At 62.0% G+C, this 24,541-nt stretch overlaps 2 protein-coding genes across 3 annotated transcripts; one reads left to right on the plus strand and one right to left on the minus strand.

Annotated features, from left to right (window-relative positions):
• Positions 1-2,363: 2,363 nt before the first annotated feature.
• LOC119564169 lies at positions 2,364-6,650 on the minus strand. Of its 2 annotated transcripts, none has more exons than XM_037883106.2 (2): positions 6,484-6,650; positions 2,364-3,359 (listed from the first exon to the last, which is right to left on the minus strand). In XM_037883106.2, the coding sequence occupies exon 2, from the start codon at positions 3,350-3,352 to the stop codon at positions 2,498-2,500; it is 855 nt and encodes a 284-aa protein (XP_037739034.1). In that variant the 5' UTR covers positions 3,353-3,359; positions 6,484-6,650; the 3' UTR covers positions 2,364-2,497. The 2 variants fall into 2 exon arrangements, with proteins under 2 accessions (XP_037739034.1, XP_037739033.1); XM_037883105.2 differs by lacking the exon at positions 6,484-6,650 and adding an exon at positions 5,177-5,440.
• Positions 6,651-10,121: 3,471 nt separating this feature from the next.
• On the plus strand, positions 10,122-12,806 carry LOC102941683 (single-pass membrane and coiled-coil domain-containing protein 3). The gene is made up of 2 exons (XM_027819131.2): positions 10,122-10,602; positions 11,981-12,806. Exons 1-2 carry the CDS (start codon positions 10,137-10,139, stop codon positions 12,655-12,657), a joined length of 1,143 nt encoding a protein of 380 aa, XP_027674932.2. The 5' UTR covers positions 10,122-10,136; the 3' UTR covers positions 12,658-12,806.
• Positions 12,807-24,541: the final 11,735 nt, after the last annotated feature.

Genomic DNA, 24,541 nt, shown 5'->3' on the forward strand with positions numbered 1-24,541 from the left:
AGGATCCCTGGCTGTCTCGATTTGGGGCCAGTGTCACTGGTGAGTCCATGAAGACAATGGCAAAGCCAACCTGCCGGGACATTTCTGACCTAGCAACTAACGCCCAGGGTGACCCCCCCCTTGCAGGAAGCCAGCTGGAAGAGCGGGAGCCAAGGGCGGACACACTTGGCTGGGGCTCAGAGCTGCTCACGGCCCAAGCTGTAGCTTCCGGCTCTCTGGGCTGACCGAGGACTGGCCATGCTGGGTGCAGCCACCTGAGAAACCTGCCTGCCCTTCCCCCACCAGCTGGGAGCCCCAGCAGATGCTGGGGGGGCAGTGCCCCCTTTGGGTGTTCACGTCTCCCTCAGGTGCCCATCTCAAGTGGAGTCGCTGGAGGGAGGGGGCTGGAGGTGCTGAGGTTCGGTCCCAGGAGACGGTGAAGCTGCGTGGCTTCCCCGGTGACACAGCGAGACCCTAATGGGGGCTGGCCTGCTGTAGGACGGGTGGGTTCTGGTCCAGGCCAGGCAAAGCGCCCCGGGCCGGGTCAATGCACAGACCTGAACATCCCCCACTGGGGAATGAGCTCAGACTCACACCCGTCCCTGGCTGCCCTGTGGGGCTGGACTCCTGAGTCTGCCCAGCCTGGGGGGGTAGGAGGTCCCAGAATTGGCCACAGGTCGCCCTCCGGCACACAGAGTGAAAAACTGGACCAAGAACACTTGTGGGTCTAACTTCAGATTTCTGGTTAGATAGATAGATAGAAGGAGGGAGTGTATGGGGATAGATAGAGAGAGGGAGGGTATGCGGATAGATAGATACATACATAGATATTTAAATGATGGCCATCTTCAACCACTTGGCAACGGGGACATTTTGGGTTTAAATGGTGGGTGTTCCATTAAAAATATGTTTCCAAAAACTTAAATAAATGGCGGGTGGGCCAGGATCTTCTTAATCCTTCCCCCCACCCCACCGCCGTTGGCCAAACACAAAAATGATGGGGGTGTTGACCCAACAAGCGGAAGTAGAGCAGGACGGGGTGTGTGGGGAGGGGGCAGCCTGGGAGATTTGGGGAGCGGGACAGGGGGAGAGGAGGAGATTTGGGGAGAGGGACGGGGGGCAGCGCGGGAGATTTGGGGAGGAAATGCTGGCAGAATTGGGGGCAGAAGGCTGGAGCCCAGAGCGAGGGCAGTGGGCATCCGAACCAGGAGCTGCTTGAAGCGGATGCCATGTAAACGCCTGGCCTGGAGCTGAAACCACAGAACAGGCCCAGCAGGGCGAGCTGCCAGCGCATGGAGTGCAAGGCAGGGTGTGGGGCTGCGTTGGTGGGGAAGAGTCATTGTGGGTCAAGCCAAGGGGCAGGAGGGGTCTGTGTAACCCCCACTGGAGGGCCCGAGCTGGGCTTGGCCTGCGTTAGGCCCGTGCAATGCTATTGTTACGGGGGCAGGGGAGCCAGGAGTCCACACTGCCCCCCGTGGAGTTTTAAAAAACCCCAAAAGGGAAGTTTTAAAAAACCCCAAATCACCAACTTTCAACCCACCCTCCTCCCGTCCTGACCTGTTTTTCTTTTACCAAAAACGGGTTTGGAAAATTTTGTTTTTTTGTTTTTTCACTGCCCCTCCCCGCACCAAAAAAAAAAAAAAAAAAAAGGCGGGAAAAGCAGGAACCAGAACATTTGTGGCTCAGGTTTTTGTTTTCCGGTTAAAACCCAGCAGGTTTCAGTTTTTGAACGTGGCAGGAGAATATTCGCTGCCTTTCTTCCCTATTTCTAACCAAAACCTCGAATGTTTTTGTTTTAGTGGAACCCAGAAATAGTTTTCGAAAATGGCATTTTTTGCATTACTCCTGATTTACATCAGGGTGAGTGCGGGGGCATCGGGCCCATTGACTCCAGTGGAGTTACTCCTGATTTACACCAGGATGAGTGAGGGGGCATCGGGCCCATTGACTCCAGTAGAGTTACTCCTGGTTTACACCAGGATGAGTGAGGGGGCATCGGGCCCATTGACTCCAGTAGAGTTACTCCTGGTTTACACCGTGGGCGGGAATGGCATCTTGACACCCATGGAGTTACTCTGGATTTACATCACAGAGAGGGAATTGGCCCCATTGACCCCCTGGAGTTACACCAGATTAAAACCAGGGTGAGTGAGGTGGAATCAGCCCCATTGAGTCCAAGGGAGTTATTCCTGCTTTACACCAGGGGGAGGGGGAATCAGCCCCTTGACACCCATGGAGTTACTCCTGATTTACATCAGAGAGGGGAATCGCCCCCACCCCCGAGTCACTCCTGATTTACACCAGGGGCCGGGAGGGGAGTCTGGTTCGAAGGCGGGTGGGCCAGCACGACAGCTGGGACAAACCACTAAGACTCGGGCCCGCGGTTTTGCTCAGTTCCCTTTATTTGCTGTGGTTCCCGGCTGCCAGCCCCACATGCTGGGCTGTGCCGGGCTCGTTAACCAGCGCAGAGCCCAGGGCAGAGCCTGCCGGTGCGTGTGCCACGCCGAGGGGGGCGCTGTCATGGCTTTGCCTGCTCAGCTCCATGGGCGATGCCGGGAGGATTCTGGCCGGGGCCCTCTCCCGTTCCCGGCTGCTGCTCCGTGATCAGGGCCATGTAGACCTCAGCTGCGGCAGCCGCCAACTGGAAAGACTTACAGGCCGGTGCCAGAGCCCGGAGCGCCTCCTCCAGGTGCCCGGCGGCTGCTGCCAGGGCGTTCCTAGCACGGCGCCCCGTGAGGGCATCGGGCAGGTAGTCGCCCAGGCTCTGCATCACGCCAGTCCCGGAGAAGGGGCCATTCTCGGGGGGCCCTGCAGTCGTTTCCCCAGCTGGGCCCCCAGGGGCGACACAAGCAGACACGGCCCTGGCGATCTCCTCACTGCTCTGGCGCAGGGCGTCCATCGGCAGGCGCAGCACCGGGGAGGCCTCCGCCTCCCGCAGAGCCGCCTCCAGCCGCTCGGGGAGGCCGGCGTTCCGCAGCAGCACGGCCACCACGGGGCCACCCACGCTGCCGAAGATCCCCAGGGTGGCCTGGTGGAAGTCCCGGACAATGGCCCCCTTCTCCTGCAGCGAGGTGTGGGGGGAGGCCATGCGGGCGTACAGGTCCCGGCTGGTGTTCTTCTGCACGTGTCTGTCCGTCTGCTCCGCTGTGGCATGCATCTCCTGCGCCGCCCGCAGCAGGTGCTCCAGGTTCTCCCCCACGCCAACGTCGCCCCCCACCGGTTCCAGGGACACGCTGGTGTCAAGGTGCTGGGTGAGGATGCGGAGCAGCACGTGGGTGGCCGAGATGCATCCTTGCAGGGAGTCGAGCAGCGACTGGCTGGCGCGCACGAGCCTCTCCCTTTCACTCTCTGTGCCGGAGAACAGGGAGAGCATCGCGGGGCTGGGAAACAAAGCAGAGAGCGCGGGTGAGGGAGTGAAAGAGTTTCCCCTCCAGGATCCCCAGAGCAAGGACAAGGGGATGTGTGATGGAACCGATAGGGAGCCCCTGTGAAATGGAGTAGAGGGAATGCTGTTTCACAACAACCCTGGGATTTGCCTGTAGAACTCACTGCCTCATGATCTCGCTGATGCCAAGATCCCAGCAAGACCCAGAAAGGGATCTGACATTGATATGGCTAATGAGGAGAGCCAGAATGACATTAGAAAATAAATTTTTTTTGTTAAGTTTGATAAGATTGAACAGTCTGATGCTCCAGGGCATGACCCCACCTCTAACGGCTGTCAGGCAGGAACTGTCCCTGCTGTCAGAATCTCTCTAACCTGCTACTGTGGGGTTCTCTGAAGCATCTGCTACCATCACTATCAGAGACAGGACACAGTCAAAGGGCCTCTGGGCTGAGCCAGTCTGGCCAGTCCGACAGTCCTAGTTGCGCAAAATAAAATGTCGTCCAACTGCTCTTCCTGATTTCAATGCACTGAAAGCGCCCAGACAAAGCCAGGAAGGCCCAAGACCTCACAAGAAAGCCAGTGGTTTATGGATCTCCAGCTCAGGCATGTTTTGAGCAAGTTTCAGCGCAAGGGAGGAAAGAACAAAGCACCACAAACTTGCCACAGCGAGATGTTTTCCGCCACTCGAAAACGCTGGGGGCCGATTCCCAAAGCACCCAGCAGTGTCATCTTTGCCAAGGAAAGAAGGGTCCTGACCTTCAGAGGTACTTCAGCTCCTAACTCCCTTTGGAATCACCAGAAAGGAGGAGCCAAAATCCCTTTAAGCTGACAGCTGCGCAGGCTGAGTTTGGTGATGGGGGGAGCCTCTTGTATCTTTGTTGTGACAGTTCTGTCTTCTGTCCCCAGTGCCCGGAGTCCCAGGGGGATGGGGAACTCCCAGTTACCCCAGCTTGTGGCCCCAGCCCCGGTGTGGAAAACCACAGGGCAGGGCAGCCCCAGGAAGCCCAGACACCAAGAACCACTAGGCCCAGCCCCACCTGGATTCTTTCTTAAAATCTCCTGCTTTTCAGCCGCTCTCATGTTTTTTCCTTAACCTCAGGCAGCAAGGGGCTGCCCAGAGCCAGGGAAGGAGCTGGAGCAGGCCCCACTATACCAGGAGTCCAGTGGGTACGGCACTGGGCCGGGAGTCAGAGCGGACGGGTTCTCTTGCCAGTTCTAACACATGGACATTGGGGAAACCCCCTCCTTTCTCTGCTGACCCGCCCGGCCTTTGTCTATCTTGTCTGGACTGCGACCCATTCAGAGCAGGGCCTGTCTCTCGCTGTGTCTGGGCAGCAGCCGGCACGAGGGGGCCCTGATCTCAGCTGGGGCAGGGCCTGTCTCTCTCTCTGTGTCTGGGCAGCGCCTGGCACAACAGGGCCCTGATCTCAGCCGGGGCAGGGCCTGTCTCTCTCCGGGTCTGGGCAGCACCTGGCACGACGGGGCCCTGATCTCAGCCGGGGCAGGGCCTGTCTCTCTCTCTGTGTCTGGGCAGCACCTGGCACGACGGGGCCCTGATCTCAGCCGGGGCAGGGCCTGTCTCTCGCTCTTGACTAAGAATTGGGAATCTCATGCCTGGGTCTCTCTGGACTACATTTATTTAAAAAAAGAAACAAAAATCAAAGACTGCATTCAATTAAAGAAACCTGGCTGTCCCTCCTTCCCAGGGTGACTGCCCCACCCGGCAGAGGCCAGCGGCAGTGATGGTGAGGTACAGGGGCACTGCTGGGCTAGAGGGGGGTGTGCAAAGCCTGTCAGTGAGTTACCCACTTTGCGGCTGCCGTGGGCCCCCAGAGAGCGAGGCTGCGAACCGGAGGCCGCGCCATTGGGGTGAAGCCCGGGGAGAGGGCGTGTGGAAACGACAGGGGAGTCTCTGGTACGTCGATACTGGAATAAAAGCCCCGTGGAAGGGCCCGCGTCTGGTCTGACTCAGGCTGGGGGGCTAAAAATTGCCGTGTAGACATCTGGGCTCAGGCTGGAGCCCGGGCCCTGGGACCGTCCCCCCAGGCACAGTCCCCGCACTTGGGCTCCAGTCCAAGCCTGAACGTCTACACGGCGAGTTTGCAGCCTGGCAGGCCAGCCGCGGGTGTTTAATTGCAGTGCAGACATACCCGCAAGGGCCTGCACTGCACCCAGGGGGAGGGGGGCGGAGGGGGGGAGGGGGCGGAGGGGGGGAGGCGCCGGCCCTCCGCAGCCGGCTCCGAGCCGGGAGAGAGAGGGGGGGGGGCGCCGGCCCTTCGCAGCCGGCTCCGAGCCGGGAGAGAGAGGGGGGGGGGCGCCGGCCCTCCGCAGCCGGCTCCGAGCCGGGAGAGGGGGGGCGCCGGCCCCCCGCAGCCGGCTCCGAGCCTGGGGCGGGGGCGGGCGCCGGCCCCCCGCAGCCGGCTCCGAGCCTGGGGCGGGGGCGGGCGCCGGCCCCCCGCAGCCGGCTCCGAGCCTGGGGCGGGGGCGGGCGCCGGCCCCCCGCAGCCGGCTCCGAGCCTGGGGCGGGGGCGGGCGCCGGCCCCCCGCAGCCGGCTCCGAGCCTGGGGCGGGGGCGGGCGCCGGCCCCCCGCAGCCGGCTCCGAGCCTGGGGCGGGGGCGGGCGCCGGCCCCCCGCAGCCGGCTCCGAGCCTGGGGCGGGCGCCGGCCCCCCGCAGCCGGCTCCGAGCCTGGGGCGGGGGCGGGCGCCGGCCCCCCGCAGCCGGCTCCGAGCCTGGGGCGGGGGTGATTGGGGGGGGGTGGGCGCCGGCCCTCCGCAGCCGGCTCCGAGCCGGGAGAGGGGGCGTTGGGGGGGGGGGCGAGCGCCGGCCCTCCGCAGCCGGCTCCGAGGTGGGGAAGGGGGTGATTGGGGGGGCGGTGGGCGCCGGCCCTCCGCAGCCGGCTCCGAGCCGGGGGAGGGGGGGGGGCTCCGAGCCGGGGGAGGGGGTGCTGGGGGGGGGGGGTGCCGGCCCTCCGCAGCCGGCTCCGAGCCGGGGGAGGGGGTGTTGGGGGGGGTGCCGGCCCTCCGCAGCCGGCTCCGAGCCGGGGGGGGGAGGGTGCCGGCCCTCCGCAGCCGGCTCCGAGCCGGGGGACCCCAGAAAGGGGCCGGGGGCTCTCACCTGTAGCGGCGCGGCGCGTCTGCTGGCCCGGCAGGCGGAGGAGCGGACGGCGCCCCGCTCTCCGGCTCTCCTTATAAAGCTCCCGCTCGGCCGGAAAGTGAAAGTTGGCCCAAGCAGCCGGGGCTCGCTGGCTCCAGACCTGATTTAGCTCCTGGAGCCCCCCCACCCCCACCCCCACCCCTGTGACTGAGGCGAAACCAGGACTTGGAAACCAGCCAGACGCGGTTTCCTGGAAACCACGTGGGGAACTGGAAGCCAGGAGCCCCCCCCAACAACCCAGCACCCCCCCCAACCCAACACCCCCATCCCGCGATTGGCTGCCTTAGCGGTCCTCAGCCTTTCCATCTTCCAGCAGCCTCCTGCTAGCCGGGAGATCCCGCTCCCCGCTCCCCCCCAGAGCAGGAGGCAGCTGGAGTGGGGGTCCCCGGGGTCAGTGGCCCCCCCGGCAATCAGGAACTGGGTTTCTGCAGTGAGGAGTTAGGTGCTTATGAACAATCCCATCACACACACACACCCCCCCCCCGCGCGCGCCTCTTTAGGCCCCTGAATCCCTTCAAAAAGCCAGCCCTTGTCTCCACCAGTAGCCCCACCAGTGGGTCGTGCGGCCAAGGGACAGCACCGTGCTCCCCCCCGTTTGGCCAATGTGCTTTGCAGTGGCTGGCGGTTGCGCTCCTGGGGCTACCCTCGGGGCGTCCTCAGCGGCAGAGGGGGAAGGTCAGGGGAGGAGGGTTGTCCCCAGCCCCTTGTTCCTAGCAAAGGCCGGCCTGCAGGGCAGGAGAGGAGGGTGAGGGGCCTTTATTGCCACCCTGGTTATTCTGGACAGTGGCCAACACCCCTGGTTGGGGAATTAGCATCTTCCTTACCTTGGGATATGCCTATTCCTCACATCCCCCTGCTCCAGGCAAGTGCCACCCCGAGAAAGGGAGATCGGGGGAGGGGGGGGCAAATGGCAAACAGGACATCGGGAAACTGGGAGGGCTCAGAGAAGAGCGATGGGGGCTCGAAATCCTGCCTGAGAGCCGGAGGCTGAAGGAGCCCGATCTACTGAGTTTCTCCCAGAGAAGGTGCAGACGGGACGAGATTCCTGACGATCACTATGTCTGTGGGGAGGAGGTTTTGGGGAGCGAGCAGAGGCTGTTTGACCTAGCAGACAAGGGCAGAGCCCGAGCCCACGGCTGGGGGATGAAGTCAGACAAATTCAGACTGGAAATAAGGGGCAGATTTTCTCCCGAGAGGGGAATTAACCCTGGGAATGAGTACCCCAGCAATGGGGCAGAGTCTCCATCCCTCTGAGTTTTTCCATTGAGATTGGGCATCTCTCAAAAACTCTCCTCTAGCTTCAACCCTCAGATATGGGCTTTGTGACACTCTGTACCACAAAGTAGCACCGTGGGACCCCCACAATCACCACTGTCATATCATTCTGATATTGTAGTGGTTCCTCACTCTTGTGTGGGGAGGGAGGCCGCTCCGCCTCACTGCAGGCAGACAGTAATCAGTAGTCTATGGGGAAACTCTGGCACTCGGGGCAGGACACAGCCACAAACAGTCTTGAGTCCACAGCCATCTGGCTGGTGTAAGCCAACAACACAGCACGGGCCTTTGGGCCAAAAGGTGGGGTTTCAGCCATCACCGCAGGGGTGAGGTCAGTGGCAGAGGGGTAGAGGAACCCAGGCCCACCCTACTCTACCAGGTCCCAGCCCAAAACCCTCATAGCTTCAGCACCAAGCTCCCGGGTTCTCCTTTAATATTTCCTGTCCCGCCCCTGGACTGAGGAAGGTGGGGCACATTTAGCTCTGCCCACCAGGGGGAATGTAGTTGTCCCTCACTCTCCAGTCTGGAGGGAGGCCACGCTGCCTCACTCCAGGTATGTTGGGTACAAAGTCTGCCTTGTGAGGTATCATTGTAAAAGTCTTGATCTGTTGAACATTAATATCCTGTTGGGTTGTATGTGCTAGCATTGTATGGGGAGCTGTAACAAAGTGGGACTGTTCTTAATGTTCCCTCTGAATAGTGTGGGGGTGCCTCAGTTTCCCCTATGCAGTTCTTAAGTATCTAGGTGGTGGGATAAGGGTGTATGATCGTTGCAGAGCCCCAGACGTGGTTGTCTGGCTCCCTGGCCCCCAAAATGGACCCAGCTGAGGGGTCCCGTTCTCTGAACCTGCAAGCTCTGTGTTAGACCATGTTCCTGTCGTCTAATAAACCTCTGTTTTACTGGCTGGCTGAGAGTCACGTCTGTCTGCGAAGTTGGGGTGCAGGACCCTCTGGCTTCCCCAGGAGCCCCGCCTGGGCGGACTCGCTGTGGGAAGCGCAGGGAGGGGCAGAGGATGCTGAATGCTCCGAGGTCAGACCCAGGAAGGTGGAAGCCGTGTGAGCTGTGTGTCCTGCAGACAGGCTGCTCACAGAAAGGCGACTGCCCCAGAGTCCTGCCTGGCTTCATGGGGAGCAGTTCCAGAGCGTCGCCCAGGGACTCCATGACAGGAGCTATGAAGTATTGCTATGTGTGTGTTACTGACATACATTGTGAGGTTGGGAACACCCACAACCAGCCTTTTAGTGGCAAGAGAAGGAGTAGCTGTCAATAGGTAGATGGTCATTAAGGGCTCATCAACACCCAACCCACTATCCAAGAGACTCCTTGAAAGAGGCAAGTAGGCAATGGAAACTGCTTGACCAATGGGGATTCCCTGACCTCCATATCACAGCAAGGCTCTTTCTAGCATCTTGGAGAAGGTATAAAAGAGGGAGAATGACATCATCACTTGCCCCCCACCCCCCAATCTCAACACAGGGAAGATTGTCTGGGTAAGACAAAGACTTGGAACTAGGGAGATTGGTCCCAGGCTGGAAGTGAGTCCCAGTCTGTGTACTGAGGAACTGTCACCTGCTTGGACCATCTGCCAGGGTGAGACAGTCCTTGATTTACCTCTTACTTAGATTAAAAGTTTAGGATTTCGAATGGGTGTTTACCTTTTATTTTTTTAAGGTAACACCCTCTGACCTTTTACCTACCACTTATCATCATTTAAAATCGATCTTTCTGTAGTTAATAAATCCGTTTTGTATTTTACCTAAATCCGTGTGTTTTGATTTAAGTGCTTGGGAAATCTCAGCTCAATTAACAAAGGTTGGTATGTGCCCAGTCCACCCTGAGGTAGTGGTGAACTACTTAAGGAGCCAGCACTACCCAAGGGGGCCTTGAGCAGTGTAAGATGGTACAGTTCTGGGGTGTAGGGCTGGAGCTGGGGGGAATTGGCTGGAGCCTCCCTGTTGTTGGTTCACGAGTGGCTGGGAGACCATTCATGGAACCCAGCCGGGTGTGTCCCCAGGGCCTGTGGATGCTCTGCAAGTGCAGCCCCTGTCAGGGGGTTGTAGTTTGGCATCAGCATCCCAGGGTGAGAGGCAGCCCAGGCTGGTGCATTCGAAGGGCTCAGTGGCCCCGTAGGGCAGTTTGCACCCCCAGGAACCTGTCACAGGCCTGAAATCTACAAAGGGGTGGAGTTAAGGGAGCTCTAGCTCGGCTCCCAAATCAGGGCTGCAGGGAGTCAGAGAGAGGTGAAGGTGACTTCCCTACAGTCATGCAGTGACCTGGGAAGTCCTGACTCCCAGCCTCCCTGCTCTAAGCACTTGACCCCACTCCCCTTCCCGAGCGGATGATGGAACCCAGGAGTCCTGACTCTGAGTCTGCCCCCTTTCACCTCTCTCCCTGCACTGTCCAGTTCTGCGATGGGAGAAGCCTGGGGCCTCCCTCCAGGGAGGATGGATGGACTCCGAGTGCACTGGTGGAAGCAATTCCCCCGGACAAGGCCGGCTGCAGGCGCTTGCAGCCAGGGACTGCCTGGGGCTCGCTGGCTCATGGATTGATTAAATCCTGGATCTTTCCGCCCCTGGTGACTGAGAAGAAAACCAGGACTTGGAAACCAGCCAGACTCGGCTTCCTGGAAACCACATGGGGAACTGGAAGTCAGAAGGCACTAAGCAACCAGCTGAGCCCCAGTAGCAGCCCCTTTAAGGACAATGTGACGTCTGCTGGCAGCGTGCTCCTGACCATAGCTGGGCTCCGGGAATGTGGGGAGGAGGACTGGGAAAGTGAAAGCAAGGATCAGCTCTCCTATAAAGGTGAGAGTCCCTGCTCTGCTGTGCACAGAGCGGCCGGGGAGCTGCAGCATCACAGCAAAGGGATCCTCTCTGGAGAGCCCAGGCTGCTGCCCGCGGAGCTGAGTTGATCTGCCCAGGTGAACGGCTCGTCAGCTTCCCAGGCACCCAGCGAGCAGGTAACTCGCCCCACCGGACAGGGCAGAGGAGACACGCATGGGAGCAGGGGTAGTGCCCTGAGAGCCCCCCGGATCGCTAGGTGAACTGAGCCCCTTCTAACAATGGGGGTTTCATGCAGCCCCTGGCAAGGTGCCACGTCTAGGGATAAAGAATATCAGTCCCCCACAGGCTGGGGGGGGGGGGTGTCCCGACTGTAACCGATGGGGCGGGGAGTTCTGCTTTCCAAGGGGGGACCCTGGTGAGCTGCAATTCTAGGAAGGACCCAGGTGTCCTGGTGGTTCCAGCCTCCCGTGAGCCCCCCAGGGAACGCTGTGGCTAGGCAGGCAAGAGCCACCCTGGGCTGGGGAAACTGGTGAATAGCGAGTAGGAGCCGGGAGGTGGGATCCCCTCCGGATAGCCGGGAGACCCTGACTGGAGACTGCACCCAGCTCTGGGGAGGAGGTGAAAAATGAAACTATTCCCAGGTGCCTCTTGAAGCTGCCCAGCTGCGCACAGCTCCAGGCCTGGCATTTTGTGCAAATTACTTCATGGGCTAATTTGCAGACAGCCAGAAACTGCAGCTTCTGACCCACGGCAGGGTCCCCCGGGCGGCAGAGGGGAGGGAGCAAGTCATGCAATGCCGAGTACTGGGCAACTCCATGGCTGGGGCAGGGGGTGGCCGGGTAGATGGGGCATGCTGCCGTGCTTCTGGGGTGGATGGACTCGGGGTGCTGGAAGGTGTTGGGGGTGGCGGGGGGCTGGGACAGAGGTCTGGGGAATGTGGGGAGGTAACATGTAGGAGGAGAATTGAGGGTGTCTGGGGCAGTAGCTGGGACACTGCTGGGGTGAGGGGGATCTCTGGCAATTTAGGGTCTGCTGGGGAGTGGGGCTGAGAGTCCCGAACTTACTTGGGCAGATTCTCCCTCTCCCAGCCGAGGCTCTGGCTGGCTCCTCGCTGCACTTTCCTCCTAAGGCCACGTGATTTGGTAAGGTGGGGAGCTTTGGGGGGCGGGGGCCCACTGGCCAAGTCCTTCTGCCCTAGAACCTCCAAGGTGTTTAGGTGCAGAACTCCCACGGGTTGACAGGGAATTAGGCACCTAAAGACCTTTGGGGATTGGAGCCCTGGAGACTTTTTTGTTTTAATGGCAGCTGAGTCTCTGCATTAGTTAAGTCTGTGATTGGAGGGGTGGGGGCGCAGTGGGGAGTGCTGGCTAACGCCTCCGTCTTCTTCCTGTCCTGGCAGCTCTCTCAAGAATGTCCTGGAGCGATATCCTGTACCCTAGCAACCCAGAGCGGCGGGAGACGGTGGTGCGGTTACACCAGGAGCTGATCAACTGCATAGAGCTCAATTTTGATACCACCAACGAGCTGATTGGAGCCTTAAACGAACACTGTCATTGCAAGTTGCACCCCATTAAGATGAACATGAAGGGCACCATCCGGGACAACTGCGACTTGCTCCTCTCAGCCATCAGGTCCATCCAAGACATTCTGCAGGCCATCGACGCAAGGTTGAAGAGCAACCTGGAGCCAGATCTCTACCGAAAGCTTCACGATTTCCAGGAGCCAGATGCCAAGAAGATGCAGATTCTGCGCTCTGTGGCCACGGTGGTGAGTGGGCTCACTGGGACAGTGGCCATGGGGATCTTCATCAAGCTGGCGTTATCGCAGGTGGTGACCAGAGTCCTGAGCCAAACGACCATGATCTTGGCCAAGGTTGGTGCCTCTGTGATCGGCGCCGTGGCTGGCATGTTACTGGGCGTGGGTGTCGACCTGATTCTCAGCGCGATCCTGGGTGCCATAGAGAGAGACCAACTGGAAGACAAGATTCAGGAGCTCAAGGCTCTGGTGAGCGAGTTCAAGCCAGCCTCCAAGGAGTATAACAAAACCATCCTGAAGACCATCTGCATGCTGTCATAGCCGGAGGAGAATCAGCTGCTCAGATGACTCCAGACCAAGCTGCAAGTTACCATTTCTTGTAAAAATAAGGCCGTGGGGATCAGATCCCATCTCGCTTGACGTAGCCCAGCTCCATTAAAGCAGGAACAATAAATGATATCTAGCTCTTACGCAGTGCTTTTCATTAGTAGAGCTCAAAGCGCGTCAGGCTTCATTAATGTCTTTATCCTCCCACCACGTCTGGGGATAGGGCAGGGCTATTACCCCCATTCTACAGATGGAGAAACTGAAGCCCAGAAATTCAAAGCACTTAACTTCCATTGATTTCAGAGCAATTGGCTCAGGCTCTCTGCAGACTCAGGCAACGTCACTGATTTCAAGGGAAGCTAGGTGCCTAAAGTGACTTGCCCCAACCCATACAAGAAGTCTGTACTGTAGTAGAGAATTGCCTGAGTTTCCCAAGTCACAGACAAGTGCCCAACAATCACTGGGCCATCCTTCCCCTCTAGCTGGTGTTTTTCATCTGTAGATCTCCAAGCGCCTCAGTATCAATACCCCGACCATACATGAGGGAAACTGAGGCACAGACAGGGACTCAGCCAGCAGGCCAGGAATAGCCCCTGGAATAAGATCAAAATAATCCATTTAGACTTTCCCCTGTCAAAACCAACATGTCCCCACCAAACATTTTGATTTTGACTAAACGGCCTTTTCCAACAGAAAAAGCTTTTTTCTATCAAAAGCTTTATGGCTAGCTCTGTGCCCAGCCCAGGCTGGAGAACCTACCTCAGGGTTTTCTGCTCCAGCCCAGATCTGGGAGTTGAGCTAGAGCGGAGCTCAAAGGTACAATAACTTCCCCAACATTTGCTAGGGTCTGTCAGGTGTTTAAATTCAGGGCCTCTTCTCTGAATCCGAGACTAGATAGGAGGGGGGATTCCGGGGCCATAGTGAGCTGAGACACTCCGGCCTAGGGAACCAGATGGAAAATGTTACGGTCCTAAAGGGCAGTAAACCCATTCTAGAGCAGGGGGCGTCTCCAACTCTTTTTGGGTGGGCCCACTTTGAAAATATTTCAGTTGTGACAACCCCCACTCCACCCCCACAAAGTGACAGCAAATCACTGGACATACTCAGAGGCAGGGCCATCCTTAGGCACACACAGCATATGCGCTGTGTAGGGCACCCCAAAATTTGGGGCACCACCCTCCCTGGCTGTGGCGCGGGCTCCTCTCTGGCCACCCCCCAACATTGGGCCAGTGGGTTTCTCCCCTCCCCTCCACCCACTCACTCCTCAGCCAGCCTGAGGGCTGTGGCTGGGACAGGGCACCACGTGGCCAGGAGCAAAATTTGCATGTGAGTGAGCAGGGGGAGCCAGGCAAGGCTGGGAGCAGAACCAGGGGGCTACCTGGAGGCTGGGAAGAGAGTGGGGGGAGCTGAGCTGAGGGGTAGAGCTGGGAACGGGACTTCAAGGAGTGGGGGGAGGCAGAGGTGGAACTGAGCTGGGGATGACTGGGGGGAGCTGGGCCAGGGGCAGGGGAAGGGGAAAGGGGGCAGGCAAGGCTGGGAACAGAGTGGGGGGACACCTGGAGGCTGGGCAGAGTAGGGGGTGAGCCGAGCTTGGGGGCGGGGGGTAGAGCTGGGCACAGGACTTCGGGGAGTGGCAAATGGAGGAGGAACTGGGCTGGGGGGAGCTGGGCTGGGAAGGGAAAAGAGTGAGGTGGGGAGGGGCGGGGGGGGGGATTCTTTGTCTGGCTCAGTGGGTGAGCAGCGAATGCACTTGGGCCTTCTGGGGAGCAGGGTGGTGGCCCTGGGGGAGCAGCTGTTCCGAGCAGCCCCCCACTGTACCTGCCCCTCTTCTGCCCACGTGCCCTGCCCCACCGGCAACTCCCTGCAATCTCTCTGCTAGTCTCCTTTCCACTCCACCTCCCTCTGCTCTGAAGTTTAAGCCCAGACGCCGAGGATCCCCTTTGGACCCTTTCCTCTCCTCCCTTCCCCAGCAGGGATCAGCAGCAGACCCGGGCTGGGAGGAGGGAGCGGGACACACACCACCAGGCTGGGGAGGAGGGAAAGTTAACGGTGGCGTTTGCTTTTCCTGCCCCATCACAATAGTCCAGGGCCAACAGGAGGAAACTGACTCTCAGACAATGGGAGGAAGGGGATGTATCTGGAGCAGAAAAGCAGCACATCGAGACCTTTTGCATGAAGCATATTCCAGTTACATTATATTCACACTCATTTCATAAAATCATCGAGATTTGCAACGTCACAGGGGATGCTGGGCATAAGGGGGTGGGGGTACTGGGTAGGGGGGGCGCTGTGGCGGGGCAGGCTGGCAGCGCAGGGCTGGGTTGGGGGCACAGGTGAGAGGGAAGAGCAGGGTTAGGGGTGAAGGCGGCACAATGTTTAATAAAGTGCGCGTGGCAAGTTTCCAATACTGAGTGTTATGTTTGTGTTGCTAAGAGCAAGTCGGGCACAGGGGCAGCAGTTTACTAATCCTGCGTCGGGCCCCATAAATCCGAAGGACGGCCCTGGGTACAAGAACGCATCGGCCCCTCGTAAGATAAGGATTAGATGACGGGACAGTGGGTGAGGAGGTTTTGTTTGAACTAGCTGGTACCAGGAGAAGGGTGGTAATTAACAACATCTGGAGTGTGATACGTAACTCGATTGTATCAATATAGAAAAGGAGAAGTCCTGGAGGGGCATCTTTCAACTGCCTGAGAGGACAGTGTCCTGGTGCCCTGTCTCAGCCTTTACCTTGTGATGGGCACACATGTGTTCGTGTCCCTGTGACCCACTGGACAGGGCACTAGTCTGTGCTTTGCTGACAGTAAACCCGGCTGAGCACCTTTGCCACCGAACGGAGCCTGTGGGCTCTTTATGAAAAACACCCAGGCCTGCGGAATCGGGAGCTTCCTTCCCTCCTCGTGCTGACACAGGAACTCCAGGAACAGCGGCACTGAGCAGCCGTAAGAAATGTAACCCCCTGAACCACGCTCCGCAGCCCCTGAACCACGCTCCGCAGCCCCTGAACCACACTCCACAGCCCCTGAACCACGCTCCGCAGCCCCTGAACAATGCTCCACAGCCCCTGAACCACGCTCCGCAGCCCCTGAACCACGCTCCGCAGCCCCTGAACCACGCTCCGCAACCCCTGAACCACGCTCCGCAGCCCCTGAACCACGCTCCACATCCCCTGAACCACGCTCCGCAGCCCCTGAACCACTCTCCACAGCCCCTGAACCACGCTCCACAACCCCTGAACCACGCTCCTCAGCCGCTGAACCACGCTCCGCGCCCCTTAACCACGCTCCACAGCCCCTGAACCACGCTCCACAGCCCCTGAACCACGCTCCACAGACCCTGAACCACACTCCGCAGTCCCTGAACCACACTCTGCAGCCCCTGAACCACGCTCCACAGCCCCTGAACCACGCTCCACAGCCCCTGAACCACACTCCGCAGTCCCTGAACCACACTCTGCAGCCCCTGAACCACGCTCCGCAGCCCCTGAACCACACTCTGCAGCCCCTGAACCACGCTCCACAGCCCCCGAACCATGCTCCACAGCCCCTGAACCACGCTCCGCAGCCCCTGAACCACAATCTGCAGCCCCTGAACCACGCTCCGCAGCCCCTGAACCATGCTCCACAGCCCCTTAACCAGGCTCCGCGCCCCTGAAGCACGCTCCGCAGCCCCTGAACCACGCTCCACAGCCCCTGAACCACTCTCCAGAGCCCCTGAACCACGCTCCGCAGCCCCTGAACCACGCTCCGCAGCCCCTGAACCACTCTCCGCATCCCCTGAACCACGCTCCGCAGCCCCTGAACCATGCTCCGCAGCCCCTGAACCACGCTCTGCAACGCCTGAACCACTCTCCACAGCCCCTTAACCATGCTCCGCAGCCCCTGAACCACGCTCCGCAACCCCTGAACCACTCTCCACAGCCCCTGAACCACGCTCCGCAGCCCCTGAACCACGCTCCGCAGCCCCTGAACCACGCTCCGCGCCCCTGAACCACTCTCCGCAGCCCCTGAACCACGCTCCGCAGCCCCTGAACCACGCTCCGCAGCCCCTTTACCACGCTCCGCAGCCCCTGAACCACACTCCGCAGCCCCTGAACCACTCTCCGCAGCCCCTTAACCACGCTCCGCAGCCCCTGAACCACGCTCCTCAGCCCCTGAACCATGCTCCGCAGCCCCTGAACCACGCTCCGCAGCCCCTTTACCACGCTCCGCAGCCCCTGAACCACACTCCGCAGCCCCTGAACCACTCTCCGCAGCCCCTTAACCACGCTCCGCAGCCCCTTAACCACGCTCCGCAGCCCCTGAACCACGCTCCGCAGCCCTGAACCACGCTCCGCGCCCCTGAACCACGCTCCGCAGCCCCTGAACCACGCTCCGCAGCCCCTGAACCACGGTCCGCGCTCCTTACCCACGCTCCACAGCCCCTGAACCACGCTCCGCATCCCCTGAACCACGCTCCACAGCCCCCGAACCACTCTCCGCAGCCCCTTAACCACGCTCCACAACCCCTGAACCACGCTCGGCAGCGCCTGAACCACGCTCCGCAGCCCCTGAAACACACTCCGCAGCCCCTGAACCACGCTCCACAGCCCCTGAACCACGCTCTGCAGCCCCGGAACCACGCTCCGCAGCCCCTGAACCACACTCCGCAGTCCCTGAACCACTCTCCTCAGCCCCGGAACCACGCTCCGCAGCCCCTGAACCACACTCCGCAGTCCCTGAACCACACTCCACAGCCCCTGAACCACTCTCCTCAGCCCCTGCACCACGCTCCGCAGCCCCTGAACCACACTCCGCAGCCCCTGAACCACGCTCCGCAGCCCCTGAACCACGCTCCACAACCCCTGAACCACGCTCCGCAGCCCCTGAACGACGCTCTGCGCCCCTGAACCACGCTCCGCAGCCCCTGAACCACGCTCGGCAGCGCCTGAACCACGCTCCACAACCCCTGAACCACGCTCCGCATCCCCTGAACCACTCTCCCCAGCCCCTGAACCATGCTCCACATCCCCTGAACCACACTCCGCAGCACCTGCACCACTCTCCTCAGCCCCTCAACCACGCTCCGCAGCCCCCGAACCACACTCCACAGCCCCTGAACCAAGCTCCACAGCCCCTGAGCCACGCTCCACAGCCCCTGAACCACACTCCACAGCCCCTGAACCACACTCCGAAGCACCTGCACCACTCTCCTCAGCCCCTTAACCACGCTCCGCAGCACCTGAACCACTCTCCACAGCCCCTAAACCACGCTCCGCAGTCCCTGAACCACGCTCCGCAGCCCCTGAACCACGCTCCGCAGCCCCTTAACCACCCTCCGCACCCCTGAACCACGCTCCGCAGCCCCTGAACCACGCTCCACAGCCCCTGAACCACGCTCCACAGCCCCTGAACCACGCTCCACAACTCCTGAACCACGCTCTGCAGCCCCTTAACCACGCTCCACAGCCCCTGAACCACGCTCCACAGCCCCTGAACCACACTCTGCAGCCCCTTAACCACCCTCCGCACCCCTGAACCACGCTCCGCAGCCCCTTAACCACGCTCTGCAGCCCCTGAACCACGGTCCGCACTCCTTACCCACTCTCCCCAGCCCCTGAACCATGCTCCACATCCCCTGAACCACTCTCCTCAGCCCCTTAACCACGCTCCACAGTCCCTGAACCACACTCCGCAGCCCCTGAACCACGCTCCGCAGCCCATTAACTACTCTCCACAGCCCCTGTACCACGCTCCGCAGCCCCTGAACCACGCTCCGCAGCCCCCGAACCACGCTCCGCAGCCCCTTAACCACTCTCCACAGCCCCTGAACCACGCTCCACAACCCCTGAACTACTCTCCGCGCCCCTAAACCACTCTCCCCAGCCCCTGAACCACGCTCCGCAGCCCCTGAATCACGCTCCGCAGCCCCTTAACCACGCTCCGCAGCCCCTGAACCACTCTCCGCAGCCCCTGAACCACGCTCCGCAGCCCCTGAACCACGCTCCGCAGCCCCTGAACTACTCTCCGCGCCCCTGAACCACGCTCCACAGCCCCTGAGCCACGCTCCACAGCCCCTGAACCACTCTCCACAGCCCCTGAACCACGCTCCACAGCCCCTTAACCACGCTCCACAGCCCCTGAACCACGCTCCGCAGCCCCTGAACTACTCTCCGCGCCCCTGAACCACACTCCCCAGCCCCTGAACCACGCTCCGCAGCCCCTGAACCACGCTCTGCAGCCCCTTAACCACCCTCCGCACCCCTGAACCACGCTCCGCAGCCCCTTAACCACGCTCCGCAGCCCCTGAACCACTCTCCCCAGCCCCTGAACCACGCTCCACATCCCCTGAACCACGCTCCACAGCCCCTGAACCACTCTCCACAGCCCCTGAACCACGCTCCACAGCCCCCGAACCACGCTCCGCAGCCCCTGAACCACACTCCGCGCCCCTGAACCACGCTCCGCAGCCCCTGAACCACGCTCCGCAGCCCCTGAACCACTCTCCGCAGCCCCTGAACCACGCTCCACAGCCCCTGAACCACGCTCCGCAGCCCCTGAACTACTCTCCGCGCCCCTGAACCACGCTCCACAGCCCCTGAACCACGCTCCACAGCCCCTGAACCACGCTCCACAGCCCCTGAACCACGCTCCGCAGCCCCTGAACTACTCTCCGCGCCCCTGAACCACTCTCCCCAGCCCCTGAACCACGCTCCGCAGCCCCTGAATCACGCTCCGCGCCCCTGAACCACTCTCCCCAGCCCCTGAACCACGCTCCGCAGCCCCTGAACCACTCTCCACAGCCCCTGAACCACGCTCCGCAGCCCCTGAACCACGCTCCGCAGCCCCTGAACCACGCTCTGCAGCCCCTGAACCACGCTCCGCAGCCCCTTAACCAATCTCCACAGCCCCTTAACCACTCTCCGCAGCCCCTGAACCACGCTCCGCAGCCCCTGAACCACGCTCCGCAGCCCCTGAACCACTCTCCGCAGCCCCTTAACCAATCTCCACAGCCCCTTTACCACTCTCCACAGCCCCTGAACCACGCTCCTCAGCCCCTGAACCATGCTCCGCAGCCCCTGAACCACGCTCCGCAGCCCTGAACCACGCTCCGCAGCCCTGAACCACGCTCCACAGCCCCTGAACCACGCTCCGCGCCCCTGAACCACGCTCCGCAGCCCTGAACCACGCTCCGCAGCCCTGAACCACGCTCCACAGCCCCTGAACCACGCTCCGCGCCCCTGAACCACGCTCCGCAGCCCCTGAACCACGCTCCGCAGCCCCCGAACCACGCTCCGCAGCCCCTTAACCACTCTCCACAGCCCCTGAACCACGCTCCACAACCCCTGAACTACTCTCCGCGCCCCTAAACCACTCTCCCCAGCCCCTGAACCACGCTCCGCAGCCCCTGAATCACGCTCCGCAGCCCCTTAACCACGCTCCGCAGCCCCTGAACCACTCTCCGCAGCCCCTGAACCACGCTCCGCAGCCCCTGAACCACGCTCCGCAGCCCCTGAACTACTCTCCGCGCCCCTGAACCACGCTCCACAGCCCCTGAGCCACGCTCCACAGCCCCTGAACCACTCTCCACAGCCCCTGAACCACGCTCCTCAGCCCCTTAACCACGCTCCACAGCCCCTGAACCACGCTCCGCAGCCCCTGAACTACTCTCCGCGCCCCTGAACCACACTCCCCAGCCCCTGAACCACGCTCCGCAGCCCCTGAACCACGCTCTGCAGCCCCTTAACCACCCTCCGCACCCCTGAACCACGCTCCGCAGCCCCTGAACCACGCTCCACAGCCCCTGAACCACGCTCCACAGCCCCTGAACCACGCTCCACAACTCCTGAACCACGCTCTGCAGCCCCTTAACCACGCTCCACAGCCCCTGAACCACGCTCCGCAGCCCCTGAACCACGCTCTGCGGCCCCTTAACCACCCTCCGCACCCCTGAACCACGCTCTGCAGCCCCTTAACCACGCTCCGCAGCCCCTGAACCACGCTCTGCAGCCCCTGAACCACTCTCCCCAGCCCCTGAACCATGCTCCACATCCCCTGAACCACTCTCCTCAGCCCCTTAACCACGCTCCACAGTCCCTGAACCACACTCCGCAGCCCCTGAACCACGCTCCGCAGCCCATTAACTACTCTCCACAGCCCCTGTACCACGCTCCGCAGCCCCTGAACCACGCTCCGCAGCCCCCGAACCACGCTCCGCAGCCCCTTAACCACTCTCCACAGCCCCTGAACCACGCTCCACAGCCCCTGAACTACTCTCCGCGCCCCTAAACCACTCTCCCCAGCCCCTGAACCACGCTCCGCAGCCCCTGAATCACGCTCCGCAGCCCCTTAACCACGCTCCGCAGCCCCTGAACCACTCTCCGCAGCCCCTGAACCACGCTCCGCAGCCCCTGAACCACGCTCCGCAGCCCCTGAACTACTCTCCGCGCCCCTGAACCACGCTCCACAGCCCCTGAGCCACGCTCCACAGCCCCTGAACCACTCTCCACAGCCCCTGAACCACGCTCCTCAGCCCCTTAACCACGCTCCACAGCCCCTGAACCACGCTCCGCAGCCCCTGAACTACTCTCCGCGCCCCTGAACCACACTCCCCAGCCCCTGAACCACGCTCCGCAGCCCCTGAACCACGCTCTGCAGCCCCTTAACCACCCTCCGCACCCCTGAACCACGCTCCGCAGCCCCTTAACCACGCTCCGCAGCCCCTGAACCACTCTCCCCAGCCCCTGAACCACGCTCCACATCCCCTGAACCACGCTCCACAGCCCCTGAACCACTCTCCACAGCCCCTGAACCACGCTCCACAGCCCCCGAACCACGCTCCGCAGCCCCTGAACCACACTCCGCGCCCCTGAACCACGCTCCGCAGCCCCTGAACCACGCTCCGCAGCCCCTGAACCACTCTCCGCAGCCCCTGAACCACGCTCCACAGCCCCTGAACCACGCTCCGCAGCCCCTGAACTACTCTCCGCGCCCCTGAACCACGCTCCACAGCCCCTGAACCACGCTCCACAGCCCCTGAACCACGCTCCACAGCCCCTGAACCACGCTCCGCAGCCCCTGAACTACTCTCCGCGCCCCTGAACCACTCTCCCCAGCCCCTGAACCACGCTCCGCAGCCCCTGAATCACGCTCCGCAGCCCCTGAACCACGCTCCGCAGCCCCTGAACCACTCTCCACAGCCCCTGAACCACGCTCCGCAGCCCCGAACCACGCTCCGCAGCCCCTGAACCACGCTCCGCAGCCCCTGAACCACTCTCCGCAGCCCCTTAACCAATCTCCACAGCCCCTTTACCACTCTCCGCAGCCCCTGAACCACGCTCCGCAGCCCCTGAACCACGCTCCGCAGCCCCTGAACCACTCTCCGCAGCCCCTTAACCAATCTCCACAGCCCCTTTACCACTCTCCACAGCCCCTGAACCACGCTCCTCAGCCCCTGAACCATGCTCCGCAGCCCCTGAACCACGCTCCGCAGCCCTGAACCACGCTCCGCAGCCCTGAACCACGCTCCACAGCCCCTGAACCACGCTCCGCGCCCCTGAACCACGCTCCGCAGCCCTGAACCACGCTCCGCAGCCCTGAACCACGCTCCACAGCCCCTGAACCACGCTCCGCGCCCCTGAACCACGCTCCGCAGCCCCTGAACCACGCTCCGCAGCCCCCGAACCACGCTCCGCAGCCCCTTAACCACTCTCCACAGCCCCTGAACCACGCTCCACAACCCCTGAACTACTCTCCGCGCCCCTAAACCACTCTCCCCAGCCCCTGAACCACGCTCCGCAGCCCCTGAACCACGCTCCGCAGCCCCTTAACCACGCTCCGCAGCCCCTGAACCACTCTCCGCAGCCCCTGAACCACGCTCCGCAGCCCCTGAACCACGCTCCGCAGCCCCTGAACTACTCTCCGCGCCCCTGAACCACGCTCCACAGCCCCTGAGCCACGCTCCACAGCCCCTGAACCACTCTCCACAGCCCCTGAACCACGCTCCACAGCCCCTTAACCACGCTCCACAGCCCCTGAACCACGCTCCGCAGCCCCTGAACTACTCTCCGCGCCCCTGAACCACGCTCCCCAGCCCCTGAACCACGCTCCGCAGCCCCTGAACCACGCTCTGCAGCCCCTTAACCACCCTCCGCACCCCTGAACCACGCTCCGCAGCCCCTTAACCACGCTCCGCAGCCCCTGAACCACTCTCCCCAGCCCCTGAACCACGCTCCACATCCCCTGAACCACGCTCCACAGCCCCTGAACCACTCTCCACAGCCCCTGAACCACGCTCCACAGCCCCCGAACCACGCTCCGCAGCCCCTGAACCACACTCCGCGCCCCTGAACCACGCTCCGCAGCCCCTGAACCACGCTCCGCAGCCCCTGAACCACTCTCCGCAGCCCCTGAACCACGCTCCACAGCCCCTGAACCACGCTCCGCAGCCCCTGAACTACTCTCCGCGCCCCTGAACCACGCTCCACAGCCCCTGAACCACGCTCCACAGCCCCTGAACCACGCTCCACAGCCCCTGAACCACGCTCCGCAGCCCCTGAACTACTCTCCGCGCCCCTGAACCACTCTCCCCAGCCCCTGAACCACGCTCCGCAGCCCCTGAATCACGCTCCGCAGCCCCTGAACCACGCTCCGCAGCCCCTGAACCACTCTCCACAGCCCCTGAACCACGCTCCGCAGCCCCGAACCACGCTCCGCAGCCCCTGAACCACGCTCCGCAGCCCCTGAACCACTCTCCGCAGCCCCTTAACCAATCTCCACAGCCCCTTTACCACTCTCCGCAGCCCCTGAACCACGCTCCGCAGCCCCTGAACCACGCTCCGCAGCCCCTGAACCACTCTCCGCAGCCCCTTAACCAATCTCCACAGCCCCTTTACCACTCTCCACAGCCCCTGAACCACGCTCCTCAGCCCCTGAACCATGCTCCGCAGCCCCTGAACCACGCTCCGCAGCCCTGAACCACGCTCCGCAGCCCTGAACCACGCTCCACAGCCCCTGAACCACGCTCCGCGCCCCTGAACCACGCTCCGCAGCCCTGAACCACGCTCCGCAGCCCTGAACCACGCTCCACAGCCCCTGAACCACGCTCCGCGCCCCTGAACCACGCTCCGCAGCCCCTGAACCACGCTCCGCAGCCCCTGAACCACGGTCCGCGCTCCTTACCCACGCTCCACAGCCCCTGAACCACGCTCCGCATCCCCTGAACCACTCTCCGCAGCCCCTTAACCACGCTCCACAACCCCTGAACCACGCTCGGCAGTGCCTGAACCACGCTCCGCAGCCCCTGAACCACGCTCTGCAGCCCCTTAACTACTCTCCACAGCCCCTGAACCACTCTCCTCAGCCCCTGAACCACGCTCCGCAGCCCCTGAACCACACTCCGCAGCCCCTGAACCACTCTCCGCAGCCCCTGAACCACGCTCCACAGCCCCTGAACCACTCTCCACAGCCCCTTAACCACGCTCCACAACCCCTGAACCACGCTCCGCAGCCCCTGAACCACACTCCGCAGCCCCTGAACCATGCTCCACATCCCCTGAACCACACTCCGCAGCACCTGCACCACTCTCCTCAGCCCCTTAACCACGCTCCGCAGCCCCCGAACCACACTCCACAGCCCCTGAACCACGCTCCACAGCCCCTGAGCCACGCTCCACAGCCCCTGAACCACATTCCGCAGCACCTGCACCACTCTCCTCAGCCCCTTAACCACGCTCCGCAGCCCCTGAACCACTCTCCACAGCCCCTGAACCACGCTCCGCAGCCCCTGAACCAATCTCCACGGCCCCTGAACCACGCTTCACAGCCCCTGAACCACTCTCCGCAGCCCCTTAACCACGCTCCGCAGCCCCTGAACCATGCTCCGCAGCCCCTGAACCACT

Source organism: Chelonia mydas, chromosome 24 (assembly GCF_015237465.2).
Source record: "Chelonia mydas isolate rCheMyd1 chromosome 24, rCheMyd1.pri.v2, whole genome shotgun sequence".
Lineage (NCBI taxonomy): Eukaryota > Metazoa > Chordata > Testudines > Cheloniidae > Chelonia > Chelonia mydas.

What these genes read in the sequence shown, in the direction of transcription:
- LOC119564169 (XM_037883105.2), bottom strand. Translation starts at nt 5,370, where the DNA reads ATGTCTACACGGCAATTTTTAGCCCCCCAGCCTGAGTCAGACCAGACG. An exon ending in GGGCCCACGGCAGCCGCAAA is followed by an intron (nt 3,360 to 5,176) that starts GTGGGTAACTCA and finishes TTTGTTTCCCAG; the next exon opens with CCCCGCGATGCTCTCCCTGT.
- LOC102941683 (XM_027819131.2), top strand. Translation starts at nt 10,137, where the DNA reads ATGATGGAACCCAGGAGTCCTGACTCTGAGTCTGCCCCCTTTCACCTC. An exon ending in GGATCAGCTCTCCTATAAAG is followed by an intron (nt 10,603 to 11,980) that starts GTGAGAGTCCCT and finishes CTGTCCTGGCAG; the next exon opens with CTCTCTCAAGAATGTCCTGG.